Source organism: Oryzias melastigma, linkage group LG5, assembly GCF_002922805.2.
Source record: "Oryzias melastigma strain HK-1 linkage group LG5, ASM292280v2, whole genome shotgun sequence".
NCBI lineage: Eukaryota > Metazoa > Chordata > Actinopteri > Beloniformes > Adrianichthyidae > Oryzias > Oryzias melastigma.
This window is the reverse complement of record NC_050516.1, coordinates 19,994,773-20,011,439: the sequence shown is the minus strand read 5'-3', so window position 1 is coordinate 20,011,439 and position 16,667 is coordinate 19,994,773. Positions and strand designations below refer to the sequence as shown.

The window sequence follows — 16,667 nt, the reverse complement described above, 5'->3', positions numbered from 1 at the left end:
AGATGGCAATGCTTTTGAAACTTCAAGAGGCTGCCAATTACATCGAATCTCCAGACAAAGAAGACCCTGGCCTGCCCAAGCTTTGAACACCAACATTGAACATGTATATTTTTTTTTTCTTGCAGAAGGTGTGCACAGTTAGGAAAAGCACCTCCCGTTCTCACCTGATTTTCAGCAGTCTGGCTTTGACGTATAAAATCCAAATTATTGTAATGGATCCAGAATGAGCGGTCTACAAACGCTGCATGTTATTCTACTGAATTATATTTAACACCTCTTTAGCCCTTGATGCTCTTAGATTGGTGCTAACTTCATCCTATAAAACCCAGTTTTCTTGACTTCAGGGGATTTCTGCAAAAAACTTTGCATTGCGGGACATTAAGTCCCCATCAAATGGCGCTATTCTTAACTTGTTTTGGAAAAGAGTATGACAGCATAACAGTCCAATGTTCCTGGCACAGTTCTTTGGTACATATCTACCATTCAAGTATTTAAAGGCCAAATCTTTTACATATGCAATCCTAAACTTTACAACTAGAGCAGGTGAAACAAGCATGCCTTAAGAGCTAAGACATCCGCGTCACCTCAACCCTAGCAGAGCACTGGTGCTTTCATCATCATACAAAACCGTCTAACCACATTTTTACCTCATTTTTTCCATTCATCACAACCAGTTTTCCCTCAACTGAAGTTCGAAAAATCGATTTTAAGACGAAGTTTACGACAAACGTCTTTCTTATAGTTTCCTATAATTATAATTTGATAAAATAATCTTGCTGTCATACTCTTTTGGATAAAACACGACTTTGTGTTTCCAGTGATGTGTGTTTCTCACTGCACAGACTTCTTTCTTATTTTAAATCATCTCAAATAAAACAAACAGTTGCAGCCATGCTGCTTTAAATGTCAGGTATAAGATACAACACAGGGATATAATATATAAAAAGAAACATTATCTTAAAAAAACATACTTACTGGTTCATTTTCTGTAAATGTATCTCAAAGAGCACATTTGTTTAACGTCTGTATATATCATGTACATACAATGAGACATTACTTTATGTACATCAATGGGTGCATATATCTAGAGTTCTGAACCAAACACTGTTTTTTAGTCTTGCATATTGACTGTCAAATTCATGTCATTTCAACTATGAATGTATATATAAATATAGGAGTATAGAACCTTAAAAGAAAGAACATAACAGTATTATGTAGTAGGTGCTTTTAACAGAAGCCTTATCAAAGATTCACAGCAACACTTTCGACAGTGGCTTAGCCGAGTGGCCTAAAGCTGCCTGAAACTCACCAAATGTGTTCAACACCATCATTTAGGTTTGTTTGGTGCTCTCACAAAAGGCCCCTCACTGTTGTAGGACTGAGTAAGACTCACATGCTCATGCAGGGTTGATGTCCTAGGAGTCATTTTATGTCAAACACAACATAGAGTTCATGTCTGAGGTTAGTAGGAGGTGTTTTAGAATAAGTGCTGATGACATTAAGTGAATACAGTAAAGTGATGTGAGACATTGTGTGGTGTATACCCATGTCGATGTCGTACAATACGCACATGAAATCACTTTGGATACACAAATAAAAAGAAATAAGTTTAAAAGGAAACGTTTAAAGACTTTATAAGTGCTTTAGGTACTGTTCTTTCTGTTAAAGGGGCCTTTGGGACGTTTATAAAATGTGAAGAAACTTGTGGTGCAAGTGGTGTAGAAAAAACAACAAATCAGTCATTGTTTTTGTGTTCAGACAAAAGTTCACAAATGAATGTGGGTCCACTCTGACAGCTTAATAAGATAGTGTAACCTTTTACATTCAGTTTGTGCTGCACAAGTTGTTGCTCTGAATGCATTATTAGAGTAATTGCAGACAAACAAAACAACAATAAGTTAAATATATTTAGGAGTAAAACCATTTATCAAAAACATGAAATAGCTTAATTATTGTAAATATTTCAAATATGTGATGAACATGCTGACTACTTTCTGATCTTTCTGCGACAGTATCTCATTTCATGGACTGGTTGTTGTTGCTCTGTAGCAGTGTTTTTTTCTTTGCTTACTAGTGTTATCAGGATTTTGCAGCAACTTCTATTAGTGTCAGCAATCAGTCAGTGTCTTAGTATCACAAGCCACTGAGCTGTTTTTATTTAGTATTTCTGGATAGTGCCCAAATTTAGACAAACCACACCACAAATGAAGCCTTTTCAGCTGGTGAGACAGCTTTAAAGGGAGGAAGTATTACTTGGTGTGGCACTGGAGACAGGGTTTCTAAGACGTATCAAATCATGCAAGCTGTTTGATGTGCTTTGCACTTATGTGTGACAACAGATGCCATGTGTCTTACTTTATGAATAGTCAAAACGAATAGAAAAGAGATTAAGCCTGGTGTGGTTGGCCCAAATCAGCTGATTTCAATGGAGTGAATCCAACATCAGATACTACTCTGATGCGTTAAGCTGATGCAGGTTGCTTCATAGTCATATTGTGGCAAAGCTTGTGTTTAAAATTAAAAAAAAAGTAACGCTTCATCTATTCTTGCTGATGTTTGAAGATGAGGAGTTTCTAAGTGTTTCAATTGCATGTAAACTTGCTGTGTGATGGGACAAAAGTGATGAAACTAACATTGTTTAAGAAAGTCATTCTAGATAATGTTTTCTTTTGTAATACTCAAAGATTTGATATTTCTTTTTCTTTCTTTTTTTCTAAAGAATCCTTTGTAAAACCTCATTTTCTCTATTTTGTACAGAACATGGTTGTAAAAAAAAAAGAAAACGTGTAAATACAGTGTTCCGGCGTTCTGGGTGCGGCAACAATCATTGAGGAAGAATAAGCAACACTGTTGGTGGAGGAATATATTTCTGGAAAGTTGGTTCCAGTATGAGGATAAGGCATGCTCCTGAAGGCTTTCATCCACCTGTCACTGTTTGTTGGAATTAATAAAATACATGTTACATTTAAGGGTTTGTACTTGGCTGTTCTTGCATCTAAAAAGATGGATGGATGGATGGATGGTTAGTTGGGACAATGACAGACAGACCGACTGACTTAAGGTTTAAGTTGATTTATTCTGGTTCAATATTTCTGCCTGTTAGTAATGTTAGAAAATTACATTTTTAAAGTTTAAAACATTTTGTTTTAGTGTGTTCAATAAATGTTTATCCTGTTCAACCCAAGACCTAAGGTGTGTTTTGGATTTTGGCCCCCTGTGCGATTGAGTTTGACACTATAGATAAATAGCATTATAAGCTCAACTGATTTTAGCTTTTTTCAAGAACTTCGTCATCAAACGGGACTTCCAGACAAGACGTGATCTACGACAAGGACCTAACGGTGTGAACTATTGACAAATTTGAGACAAAAGAAAACAAATTAGATATATTATTTTGCATGTGAAGAAATGAAAAGTATGCATTTTCAATAGTGTTCATGAAATTGTTTGTTTGGATTTAATATTATTAAAATATTATATTTATGACATCCAGTTAAAATAATTAACCAGTCCTGTGGCTCCCATCACCACAGGTATGTCCCAGGGATCTGTCCTGAGGCCCCTCGTCTTCATCATCTACCTTCTCCCCCACATTTTTCGAAAGCATAACGTCCAGTTTCATTGCTACGCAGATGACATGCAGCTCTACTTGTCCTCCAAACCTGGCTCCACTTTTCCACCTTCCTCCCATTCCAAATGTCTTCTTGAAGTTAAGTCCCAGTTCACAGCAAACTTCCTTAAATTCAATTGCAATAAGACTAAACATCATTGTTGGCACTAAATCCACCTTTAGTAAAAACTGTAATTTATCTCTCTCCCTTCACAACTCCTCCATATTTCCTCCAAATAGTTCAAGGAATGTCGAATATTGTCTGGTTCTATTTGCCAAAAGCTTGGACACCTCTGATGATAGGCAATGTAAAACTTAAGACACACTTTTAGTGAAGGTGGTAAATGTGAATTTTAACTACTCTTCAACTGTTAATAAAAGTTAGGCTGAGTACTTAACAGGTTGGATCAAATAAGTCATCATGCAGAGATAATGTCAGGATGTGTCCTTGGTGTTAATGAGGGGGCCAGACGTGTCGCTCTCAGTCCTGATGGTCAGTATCCATTACTTTCTGGTGGGCGGTGTCTGTCCACGTTGAGCCGTATAAAAGCCTGTCGCCCTCACAGGAATGATGGCATTGGATGCAGTTTGAAGGACTTAAGTAAGTTGGGAATTAGCTGCGACCTCCGACATGCCGGCCAAGCCAGCCCCGATCAAGAAGGCGGCTAAGAAAGAACCCGCCAAGAAAGAGGAGGAGGCAGCTCCAGAGCCGGCTCCCGAGCCCGCCCCGGAGGCCGCACCGGCCGAGGAGGCTCCTGCTCCGGCTCCTGCAGAGGGAGAGGCTGCCCCAGCCCCCGCCGAGGGAGAGGCTCCAGCTGAGGGGGAAGCTGCTGCCCCAGCAGAGGGTAAATCTATTCTCAGGGCAACAGGCTACGGAATCCCTGCAGGTTCAGTTTGCTGAGTCATGCCGGGGGAAATATTTGCACATTATGTGTAAAAGTTACAAGCTATTTATGACAATAATAATAATAATAATAATCTACTCTTAGTGGAGGAGCTGCTTCTACAAAGGACCCTGACTATTATGGGATTTTTTTTCAGTATTTAGCATTTGAGCTCCAAAAATGCATGCAGTTTGCAAGCTAATGTGTTATCAATTTTTTGCTTTTTTTCTTAAATTTTAATTGATAAGAATAAAAAAAAAAAACTTTTTTTTCTGTAATTTAATATTTATGAAATTCCTTTTAATTTATCTTTTACTGCTTTTCCTCTGCAGTGTCTAAAAGCTTTGCTCTTTTTTTGCTTGTTTGAATGTTTTTTTTTTTTAAGAAAACTTTTTTTATGAAGATCAACAACAAACATTAGTCTTTTTTTGTGATTTTACAAAGAAAAAAGTGGACTAATCAAGCCAAAATCTTTTTTTAGGAAAACAAGCTATACTAACATATAATAAATCTTAACTTGTGCTGCCAGCTGCCGCTCCTGCTGCAGGAGAAACACCAGCTGCTGCTGCTGACGCCCCTGCTGATGGTAAAAAAAAAACAAAAAACATTAAAAAATAGCTTTTCTTGCTTATATTTTAAGATCTGAACTTTCATGTTCCTTTTAAAAGTCATCTACACTAATTGCTTTCCACTGGATGTACTTGTCAGCACACGAATTACAATCTGTCAGAACGTATCCCATCTGCTTCATGCGCTAATTATTAATATCTAACATTTAATAATAGCTGCTGCTGCTCCGGCCTCAGAGGAAGCTCCTGCTGCAGACGCCCAAGCACCTGCTGATGGTAAACCTTTTTTGCAAAAAGTATAGAAGACCGCTGGTTCTTTCAAGTTGGTTATTTGAAAAAACCCCCACAGCTTGACAAGGATTATTTTGTTACTAATAATGCACTTTGTATCAGGTGAAGCTGTAGAAGCACCTGCACCAGAGCCAGAGCCCAAACCACCCACGCCTCCTCCACCTAAAGGTAGCAATTCTGTTTAAATAACCTTGAGGATTTGGTCCATAACTTCAACATGAAGTTACATTTAAAAAAATATTTTTTCAGTGCCCACAAGTGCTCCTCTTGATCTGTTTGTGGAGGACAAAAATGATACTTCAGTCTCCATTTTTTGGAGCGAGCCTGAGAACATCGGGGACACCGGTCTTGATGGATACGTCATTGAAATCTGCAAAGACGGAAGTAAGTTCTTTGACTTTTTTGCTACAATTTAGGTCATAATACATTTTTTTCTACGGTTACAGGTCTGTCTTATTAATAAGTAATCGTCAACTTCTTCAGAAAACACTCTTGAAATGTAAAATAACCTTTTTGGATCTGGGTCAGCTGGATCAGTTGCAGCTGTCCCTGAAGTGTCAGTGGTGGAGTCGTGTCACGAGGTTGCCCACTTCTCCCTAGAAGGAGAGGCAGATTCAGGAGCAGCCCTTGTCTTGCTTGTGCTCCTTCTTTTAGACGTAAAGTGCTGAGCTAAACGCAACAGCACTTTTAGTGCGGGCTCGATTTAGTGCATGTTTGTTACGCCATTACAGTAAAATATCTTTACGATTTTCATTGCACAAATACAGAATCAGATAGTTGTGAGCAATAAGTTTGTTGTTCATTTCTCTAATTTTGGAGTCTCAACATGCTCTCAAACTGCATTTTATTGTTTTATTTTTAATACATCTGCTTTATAAAATTAAGCTTTTTTGATAAAAAGTCACTAACACATAAATATGATCTTTCAAACAAATAAGATAAAATGTGCTCAGATTGTTCACCAGACAAGCAACAGTCATCAATTCACACAAAAAAGTTATAAAAGACGCACTCTAAAGGCTATTTAAGCTTTGTAAATGTCAGATTCATTTAAAGACATTAAAATATCAGAAGCCCACTGTGACTATAATTACTCTAATTACTTAATCATGCAAACCAATTAGCCACCCATCTCCTCCAGCTCATCAAATCAGTGTGTATATTTAGTAAAAAATGGAGACTTGATGTACTCTTTTAGTGTGGGAACAGTCTTCAAAAGGGGGTTATGGGAGATGAGAACTTTGGAAAATTTCTGTCCATACATTTCTGCATTCAGATGGTTCTGGCAAATAAAATATTAGCTTTTTTGGGCCTTTAACAGTTTAATTAAACTGAGTGTTTACATTAAAATCCATTGGTGTTCCTTTAATTCCCTTGTTTCTGTCTTTCCTATCCAGCTGATGACTGGAAAGCTGTCAATGAGGAACTGCAGAAGGCCTGTCGCTACGTCATCAAGAACCAGACCACCGGTGACCGCCTGAAGATCCGCGTGGTGGCTGTGAATGAAGGAGGCCGCAGCCCCCCTGTTGCCCTCGCAGAGGCCGTTGTCGTGAAGGAGGTCGCTGGTAAGAAAGACAGTTTTGATCCCATAAGTTCCCCTGAATGTCAGATTTAGAAGCGTGTTTGGTGAAGGTTTGTCTTCCTTACGAGGAGGGCGAGTGTGAAAAGTGGAGGAGTTGAGCAGAAACATCACAGCAATGTTTTCTTCTCAGCTTTCTGTGTCATGTTGGCACATGCCTGCAGCGCTAATGGTATAAAACCCTGAGTCCCCTCCCCCTTTTGAACTCATCCCGAGATCCACCCGGTGGCTCTGTGATAAGTCTCATCGTTTCCCGATGCTGAACACCTGACAGTGTTAATCACTGACAGTATATCTGAAGCGGTTTGTGGTAAAACGATGACTGGACCTTGAGGGTGCTGCGGTACGTTGGCTCAATCTCAGAACAGCGTTGTGCGTAATGGAGACTCGTCCAGGGTAGAGAGGGTAACTCGATCGGAGTGGCAGCATTTCCATGGTGGCATCCACATTCACGGTCACTGTAGAGCGAGGTGTCCATATAGTGACAACTTGTGAATTGTTTTCTACATTTTCCTGCTCTTGAATGTTTTTCCATGGGGAGTTTGATTTTAGTTTATTTAAAAATCCTACCAGTGTATGAGAGAATCAGGTTTCTCTCTGCAAGGACAATGGTAGCGTGGGAATTAACTGCAAGGAGGCGGAGTCTGTTAAAAGGAGATTAGCAAGTTAGGTGCTGGGTTCCAGTTGATCCCACCAATGAGAGGAGGGGTTGACAGATCTGACGCCTCACCTTACACCCAAATCTCAAGACGACTCTTGAAATGTACAGTTTATTTTGAAAGATGCCACAGACTTTACAGGGAGAATCCCCTTGGATCCCCCTTCTGTACCTTCCTGTCTTATTAATTCATTTTTTTAATCTTTTGATTAAATTTCATTACATAAAACTTTCTTGAACACCCAAATGAATGTCTGCAGGTTGCAACCAGTGGTTTTACATTCTATTTCATCTAGAATTTTCCTGCATTCTGGTGTAACTGTATCTCCCAGCCTCGTGTCATGGAGGAAGCTGATATACAGTCCTACAGTACGCGAGCTTTATTTAGAGACCCGACAAGTGTTGCTTTGCTGCACTCAGCAGGTGGAGTGACACGTTTCCAAGTATCTTATTAGTATCATTTCATGTTAAAAACTACTGACAGTTACTGTGTTTTAAATTGCAGTTTATGTTACCTGTTAAACTCATTTTTTTTTATATATGTAATCAGTGGAAAGAGGTAAAAAAAAACTATGCAAAGAAATTATAAAAAAAAGTGTCATTTTGCATCCTCAATTGGATCTCACACATTTCTTAAAGCCACCAACTCACCAAGTGTCTCTTATAATATTCTTCCGCAAGAGGGTTTTTATTTAAAACAAGGATTAGGGGCATTTTTCCTTGAGAGGAGGACATAAACTAGTTAAAGACACACAAAAACAGTTTGAAACAGTTTAGTTGCAAACAAAAAAAAAAAAAAAAAAGAGTTTTGGAGAAAATGGAAATGTTAACATTCAAGGTTCCACCCCATATCAAGATATTAGAAATCCCTAATTAAAAAAAACAAGAAGTTCAGTAATTAATACATATATATATATTATAGAGGTTTCACATGTAAACTTAATTGCAAACAGAAAGTACAATGCCCATCTTATTCCGTTCATCTTTTGGGTATCTGTGTTCTGCCAATATTTCATAATCATACATAATATAAAAAAATATTTAAAAAAATGCATCAATTACGACCAAATGTGTAACTCATTCAGAAAACTAGCTAATTGTTTCCGTTGTAGCCCAGATTTCTTGTTGAACTCTTTGAAAGAAGGAGACATTTTTGAATATTTTATTTTAAATTAGATTAAAATTGTTTATTTCAAGCAATCAAAAATCATAATACATGAGCAATCGAATCAATCAACAGTGGTTCACATCGATGAAGAAATGTAGGTAGGATAGCTAGACATCAAATAATAGATTTCCTGAAGATAACTTATATAATCCCACCCTGGCTCTATCTAACCATTTTCTTTACATGAATTTTCATTATCCGGTTCATAACTTATGATCAGATATTTCTGCCAACACAGATTCAGATCATTAAGAATCCTTAAATGACAATAAATCACATGGCTATGTAAGTAGATATAGCCTATTTTAGACTTTATCATAGCATATGCAGATCAATTATCAAATTACTCCATACTGATAATATCATTATTAATCTGTGATGATATGATAATTATATTGATATTTTGTATTTAGGTCACTTAAGTTATAGCTTATGTTTTAGTTCATGGTCACAATTATGAGAAGTTTTGATTAAATAAAAAATATGTGATCTGAAGCAGTATTTAAGTTGGATAAAATTTGCTCTTTAGCTTTCTCTATATCTTTTGTAGCAGTTAGTCTGTGATTATTGGTTATTAGTAAAGCACAAGAGAAACTATGCAAGCATTTCCCTCAACTAGCTTCAGCTAATTTTACTGACGATACAGTGAGATCTTGTTTAGAAAACAGTGTTTTTGTTGCCTTCGTTTCTAAAAACCTTAAAAAAATCATCAGTATTTTGGCTATTCTGATGTTGTAACATCTGTCAACAACAGAATAGATACATTTTCCAATATAAGTAATGCATTTCTACAAACGCTTTTGAACCTGCAAGTCTCATTCTATTGGTTCTGGGACAAAATGCATTTAAAAGATCAAATTAAGAGCTGCTTCTCTTTGCCATACCCAACTTTAGCATCCAAATAAAGTAAAATCAAAGCAGTGCAATCCAGAACATGCTTATGTTTTTTTTTTTCTTTGTAGACCGCCCCAAGGTCCGCTTGCCTCGCTTCCTCAGGCAGAGATATGTTGCTCGAGTTGGAGACAAGATCAACCTGACCATACCTTTCACAGTACGCACTTGAACGCAGCATGTTTTTAGCATGTACAGTGTACACAGCACAGTACGTCATGGTTTGTTTATTTATTCCCAGGGCAAACCCAAACCTGTTGTGTCATGGACAAAGAACGGTGGGGCTCTGGACACAAAGAGGGTGAACATCCGCAGCACCGACAGGGACAGCATCCTGTTTATCCGTTCGGCCGAGAGGGACGACTCCGGAGTGTACGAGATGTCCGTGAAAGTAGAGGACTTTGAGGACAAAGCCCCACTTGTTCTTCAGATTGTTGGTGAGCAAACGGGACTCTTAAGGGTTTCTTCTACAGCTTATAGATGCCTAATCCATCCACACTTGTTTGTAGAGCTGCCTGGACCTCCTGCCAGCGTGAAGATTGTGGATACTTGGGGTTTCAACGTTGCTCTGGAATGGACTGTCCCCAAAGACAATGGAAACACTGAGATCACAGGATACACAGTGCAGAAGGCTGACAAGAAGACTGGAGTAAGTTTATCAAGACGTATGTCTTTCCAAAGTAAAATTGCATTTTATTATGATGCTATGTGATATATTTATGAGCCAAAAGTTTCTCTTAGACAGACCCCTTATTTCACATCTTATAGCTATGTCAATTTCTCAGATTCACGTCATGTGTGTCTTCACAGGACTGGTTCACTGTTTTGGAACATTACCACAGACTGAATGCTACTATCTCTGACCTTATTATGGGAAACACCTACAAGTTCAGAGTGTTTTCTGAAAATAAGTGTGGAATAAGCGAGTCTGCTACTGTTACTAAAGAGGAGGCCAAGATCGTGAAGACAGGTAACTCTTTGATCCCTAAAAAATCATCTGTTGTTAACTCAGGTATAGAAGAACAAATACAAATTCACAAATAGGGTTTTGCATTGTTTGTAAATGCTGTTTAAGTTGAAACAAATATTTGTTTTTGTTTTTTTTCACAATTTTCTGCAGTTTGACTAGATTAAAAAAACAACACAAAAATATAGAACACATTTTTAGACAAAACTGATGTTTACAGTACAACCCTATTTATGACAGGCAAAAAAGCCCTTCGACTTTACCATAATTTTATTAGTAAAGTGAAAAAATGTATTAAAAAATGGAAGACAGTTTCTTTTTAAGTTATGGGGTTTGGTCAGTAAGTTATGTCAAAGTATAGTTTACTAAAAGATCTGTAAAAGTGATCTTTCTCACTCGCGCTTAACTCAAATTTTAGTGCCTTTACCCCCTTTTTTCATGCTACTGTGTCTACTTTTGTAAATGAATTGTCTCCTAATTACAGCAAGAAAAGCAACATTTCCATCTTTATAATCATAGACATGTCTAAATCAGGCTCAGAGGGGAAGCAAATGTGAACACACTTCTAATAAAAAAAAAAAAAAATTTGAGTAGAAAAGGTTGAGAGGACATTGGAGAAGTAAAACGATAACAAATGTTTGAAAAAAAGGTCTTTAGAAATATTATTTAAACATGTGTGTGTCCTATTTTTTTAATTTTTGAATAAAAAGTTCAAAGTAAATAGTTGTTTAGAGTAAACATCCTGTTGAGGGACATGTTCTTAAAAGCTCTGTTAGACGTAGAATTGTACAAGTGTTTGTTCCATGTAGCAACAACAGAGCCATATTTAATAGTAATGTAGTGAAACCTGTAAACATGTGTTGCTGCCGATGTGATATAAAAGTCAAAAGTTTACAAGTGAAACCTAAGTCTCATGACATTTCCAGGTATTGACTACAAGCCTCCAGAATACAAGGAGCATGACTTTGGTGAGCCTCCCAAGTTCACCACGGCTTTGAGTGACAGGAGCACCACTGTCGGCTACTCCACCAAGCTGCTGTGCTCCGTCAGGGGATTCCCTAAGGTACATTAACGTGTCTATTATAGCTCTCTTTTGAAAGGTAAATTGGAAATCTTAAGGATTTCCTCTTTAAATAAAATGCACACAAATGTTGGCCAAATGCCATAGAATATTGCTTGAAAGACCTATGAGAAATGTTCCCCAGCATCTCTTATCTATTGTTTACATTGTGTTGCTTTTGGGCTGACAATGTGGAAGATGTTCATATTCCACTGTTTGCCTCCTATCTTAAGGCCCTACAAACGTCCAGTGACAGACTCTAACTGGTGGGGCTTTAATGAGAAACCAGAATGAGTCAGAGCAGCACCTCAAAAAAAAACCGCCATGGCGTGTTCAAGAGCTAGGCCATGAACTGTTGAGGTTCAATTTCTCTAAACGCGTTAATTTAGTAATGATTGCACTGACAAACAGGAAAGATGATCTTTGCTTATGTGATATATGCCGCAAAATGATTTGGAAAAACATGCCATATTTGCTGCTAAAAATCCTGCAGCTTCTTAAACAAAGGTATTGATTGGAAATTATGAGTTTCAGTAAACAAGTTTGAAGAAATGATACATAATGAGTCATTCACTAACTATAACGGAGTAAGTCGTGAGCTTTTAGATATTTTCCTGCATAAATATCACAGATATATTGATCTTTATTAGTGTGAACACTGATGGTTCCGTGAGATCATTGGCTGCTCTTGAGATAACAAAGATTGGTTGAACATCACTGAACGTTACTCAGATAATATGAGCTCCAGTGGGACTCCGACTCCGGACCATTATCATTGGGAGCCCAGCTTTAGCCTCTTACCTCGACTTTGAGCTTATAATCCTCTAGGAAGCTAACAGGACAGAGCATACGTAGCGTTCTGGTTTGAGGCATGAGAACAGAAGAGGGTGTGAGGAAAGTTTAATCACATGTTTGACATTCTTTGGAGCTCAAGAGGACTTCATTGTCAGTGCACATACAGTGCTTGACCTGAATGTGCTATGCATCTTTATCAATTAGTGCTGGGTTACCAAAATAGCACAAACATTTAGAATAGATTAGAAGAGAAAAGACAGAAACATGTTTCCTTAAAAGATCTTTTAATGGATGTTGTTTTTATCATGTGGCATCTTGGAAATGTGTTTTCTCAAAAGCCCAAGATTGAATGGATGAAGAACCAGATGATTATTGGAGATGACCCCAAGTACAGGCAGATCTGCGTCCAAGGGATCTGTTCCCTGGAGATCCGAAAGCCTGGTAACTTTGACGGTGGCGTGTACTCCTGCAGAGCCAAGAATGACCACGGAGAAACAATCGTGAGCTGCAAGTTGGAGATCAGACGTACGTCATTTGCCCTAAAACCATAGCCCTACGGCTTTAGTCTCTTCGAGCATTTGTTTTGTTTGTAAGTTTTTGAGTCTGATAATAGTTCTTTTGTCTAAACAGAGCCAGTGATTCCAGAGGGGGACAAGAAATAAATGAAAACCATCAGTTTCACAGGTCAGAAAAGGATGCTGTTTGTTATAGTCAAAGTATATCTTACATATAAGTTAGACACTTTACACGTTTAAAGGGCCTATACCATGCTTTTCTTAGGTTTTTCAGAGTAAACTATAATGATATACAGTATATGATCACATATTATCTTTGGAACACTAAAGGACAAACTGTTTGTGAAATTTTCGTGGGTTTTTTTCCTACCCGGACGTAAGATGCCTTGATCTCTGAGGCACCGCCTTTCATTGCTTGTGGGTTCCTCCCATTTCATTAAAATTATCCTAGAAACAGACTCTGCAAAATCATGTCTGCATTTTGCCCATGAAAAAAAAAAAAACAAAATCTGGCTTTTTGAACAGTACCTGCCTTTAGTAATTGCTAGACTGGTTGTGGGGATGTCCAAGGCTAGCGGTTGGGCTAGCGGTTGAGCTAGCTGAGCGGCAAAAATTAGCGGCTGAGCTTTGCTAGTTGAGCTACTTAGCACCACTATCTGAGCGGCGAAGCTTAGCAGCTGATCACCGATAGCTTAGTGGATGAGTACTGTTAGATTAGCAGGGAAGCTAGCTACTGAGCACCGCTAGCTGAGCGGCTGAGCACTGCTAGCTTAGCCGGGCAGCTAGTGGCTGAGCACTATTTGGCTTCATGGAGAATATTGTTTTTTGTGTAAGCCTGAGGGGCGGTTCTGACAGCGCAGACTCTTCCTGAAAGGGGCCGTTCACACTTTGTGACATCAGCTTGTCAGAACCTGCTCCTTTTCGTGGGTTGGAAGGGGCTGGTGCTCAGAGTGCAAGTTTTTAGAGGAATGCTCAGAAATGTGTGAATGGATCAAAATACCGCTTTTGGGTTGTTTATAGCAAGGGATGAACAGGGTAATATAATTAAAAGCTCAAAAAGTAGAATTTGCATGGTATAGACCCTTTAAAGTTAGATTGTGTCTGAATCCCTGCACTACTCACTACATAGTGCACTATGTAGTGTGTTTGTCATTTTGTAGTGCTGTCTTAAAATTTCCCAGAAGTCTCTGCGAAAAACTAGTGTGCATCAATTCTCGCTCGATTGCTGAATATAGACCAGAATGCATTGCGGTTGAATGGTTTTTTTTTGTAAAAAGAAAAAAAAAAAGTATAAAAGTACACAGGATTCGTAAATAGCCTTTGTAAAAAGTTCATACTTAAGTTTTTACTTTAAAAAAATGATGTTGTATTTACCATTTTAAAAAAAAGTATTCAGCAAAGTGTCTGAATTGCTGTTAAAATCCGAGGCACTATATAGTCTTGCACTATATCGTTTTTTAGTAGTTAGGTAGGGAATTCAGACATAGCCTTAGACTCATTTGCAACATTACAACTAACAAGCTAAAAGAGAGAGATAGTGGATCTATCTCAAAGAGCAACCTATACGAGTGTTGGGGTGACGCCTACCTCCACCATAACTTCCTGTCCATACATGGAGGTCACTATACTTGGAAAAGGTGGCCTCTGCAATTCAGGGGGTCACTGCAGTAGCACCCATAAATTAAATCTGTAATGACTCCTGGTGCAGTCACTTAGCAGACTTAATCACATTTCCTTGAATCAGCAGCAGTACCAGTTTCTACCTATTAGAACCCACTTTATTAATAGTGTTCACACGTAATTCAGTTTATATCAAAAACATATGATCAAAGTTTCTGTAAAATATTTATTTTCTAATTTTATTTAATGGTTTGCTTACATGTTTTATTTCTTCATATGTTGCAGTCCCAAATTAGGAGCAGCAACCTTTGCAGCGTAAGGTGTGTAACACTTGAAATGTCTCTAAAAGTCCTCAACAGAACTGCTGAAGATGTTCAAGTTGAAATTGTTTCTCTGTGGCCACAGAACAGTTTCCTGGAAGAACATGTATATATGGCTGGTGACCACACTGCCAACAAGTTTTATCCTGTGAACTCTCAAGCATCTGTGAAGATAAAACGATTTAAGCCATCGCTTCATGCCTCAATTAAGTCCACATCCATGTCCAAAGTTTGATTTTTGTTTCTTTTTTTTCTTTTTTTTTTTGCTCTCATTTTGATTAATTTTCCCAACTCTGTTGATGTCCACTAGATTATGACTGTACCTGCCTACTTCACCATCATGTTAAGTCTTACTCTCATGAATGTACTGTTCCTCAAAGGAGAGCTACATGTGTTTATATCAATAAACTATTTAATTTCTGGTCCTGCTGACTTGATTTTTATACTTTAAATTACTATTAAGTCCAAGAAAATCCAACTTTTTAGCAACAAAAATAAAATTAAAGTGTATGTTTTACATAAAATTTAAAATTTCCTTCCAGAAATAGTGAAGTTAGTATTTTCTTTTCTTCAAAGTTGAAGCTAATAAATGTTCCGAAACACTTTCAGTTGCACTGCAGACAGATTTATCTGGTTTCCAGTTCACTTTCACTCATCTGCTGAATGCATAAAGCTTTTTTGGCTGGAGATCAATGACAAACAGGAGACACCAGCACTATTTATTTGACTGTCGCGGGCCAAAGAGTCCAGCACAGTATGTCAGGACTTCCATAATAATGCCGGCCTATATTTCTAATCTTGTAAGTATTTGGTCTTTGAGTATCTAGCATAGTGATACTGGATAAATGCCAGAGATATCCAGGTTATAGAGACACTTGGGTTCACTCAGAAGGTGACAAAATTAGCCATGGTGCTCCATCTTGTTCAGGTTATTTTAGGGATGAGTAGATCGACTGTCAGGATGTGCCTCTGCAGTTTGAGTTACCTAAACCAGGAGTGAAAACAGAAATCCTTCAAAGAAATTGGATGATCAAGATTTTTTTTACATCACCGAAAGCAGCATGTGTTTCTTTTAACAACATTTTCAGTGACAGATTAACAAATAATAAATAAAATAACAGAAATTAGAGAGCTGAGAAAAGGAGTGAAGATAAATGTTAAAGGTTTTACATTGACTGCGGTAGATTTGGAGCTTTTGAGAATGCATAGACGCATATGGGACACAGTAAAACAAAGTGTGGGTCTTTAAATATGTCGCCCTCTGGTGCTTCAAACAAGTAATGACACCTGCAGGATTGAAATATCTAAGGTACCTAGTCTATGTAAAATGTAAATCTAAAGGAGAACAACACTAATAAGTAATAGTAATTTAAAATATTCCTCACTGAAATCTGAATGACTATATAAAAATGTTGCAGCTATATCATTATCCTGCAATAGTTGTAGTTCTATTGTAACATTACTGACATACTGAAAGCGTAATCATGTTTAGGAATAAAGCATTCATTAGGTTTGTGGTTAATGACATGGTGTCAGTAGGTAAGCTATAATAAATCACAAATTTTTGACATAAATTTCTATTTTTTTAATTTTTTTTGTAATGATATATATTTATTTTTAGGTTTTCAGATTGCATAGTAAGACAAAAGAGTAGAATATATGATGCCTTATACAAAACATGCTAAATTTTCTACACAGTTCTGAATTTTTAGTTTTAAAAAAAGACATGGTTATTGCACA

General features: G+C 37.6%; 2 protein-coding genes across 12 annotated transcripts in view; both read left to right on the top strand.

Annotated features, from left to right (window-relative positions):
* Positions 1-2,969, top strand: part of nav1b (neuron navigator 1b) — a 61,373-nt gene extending 58,404 nt beyond the window's left edge. For all 9 annotated transcript variants that reach the window (XM_024271197.2, XM_024271200.2, XM_024271195.2 and 6 more), the window contains one exon: positions 3-2,969. In XM_024271197.2, coding sequence (XP_024126965.1) covers positions 3-86 — 84 coding nt within the window. In that variant the 3' untranslated portion in view covers positions 87-2,969. The remainder of the gene's footprint in view (positions 1-2) is intronic.
* Positions 2,970-4,174: 1,205 nt separating this feature from the next.
* mybphb (myosin binding protein Hb) lies at positions 4,175-15,352 on the top strand. Of its 3 annotated transcripts, XM_024271201.2 has the most exons (15): positions 4,175-4,455; positions 5,024-5,080; positions 5,280-5,339; positions 5,457-5,522; positions 5,604-5,738; positions 6,752-6,919; positions 9,722-9,810; positions 9,892-10,087; positions 10,160-10,299; positions 10,461-10,620; positions 11,544-11,680; positions 12,811-12,997; positions 13,103-13,156; positions 14,893-14,927; positions 15,013-15,352. In XM_024271201.2, the coding sequence occupies exons 1-13, from the start codon at positions 4,242-4,244 to the stop codon at positions 13,132-13,134; spliced, it is 1,641 nt and encodes a 546-aa protein (XP_024126969.1). In that variant the 5' UTR covers positions 4,175-4,241; the 3' UTR covers positions 13,135-13,156; positions 14,893-14,927; positions 15,013-15,352. The 3 variants fall into 3 exon arrangements, with proteins under 3 accessions (XP_024126969.1, XP_024126970.1, XP_024126971.1); XM_024271202.2 differs by lacking the exon at positions 5,024-5,080; XM_024271203.2 differs by lacking the exons at positions 5,024-5,080; positions 5,280-5,339 and having other exon boundaries at positions 4,176-4,455.
* The last annotated feature ends 1,315 nt before the right edge of the window (positions 15,353-16,667 follow it).

What these genes read in the sequence shown, in the direction of transcription:
- mybphb (XM_024271201.2), top strand. Translation starts at nt 4,242, where the DNA reads ATGCCGGCCAAGCCAGCCCCGATCAAGAAGGCGGCTAAGAAAGAACCC. An exon ending in TGCTGACGCCCCTGCTGATG is followed by an intron (nt 5,081 to 5,279) that starts GTAAAAAAAAAA and finishes ATTTAATAATAG; the next exon opens with CTGCTGCTGCTCCGGCCTCA. An exon ending in TGTCGTGAAGGAGGTCGCTG is followed by an intron (nt 6,920 to 9,721) that starts GTAAGAAAGACA and finishes TTTTCTTTGTAG; the next exon opens with ACCGCCCCAAGGTCCGCTTG.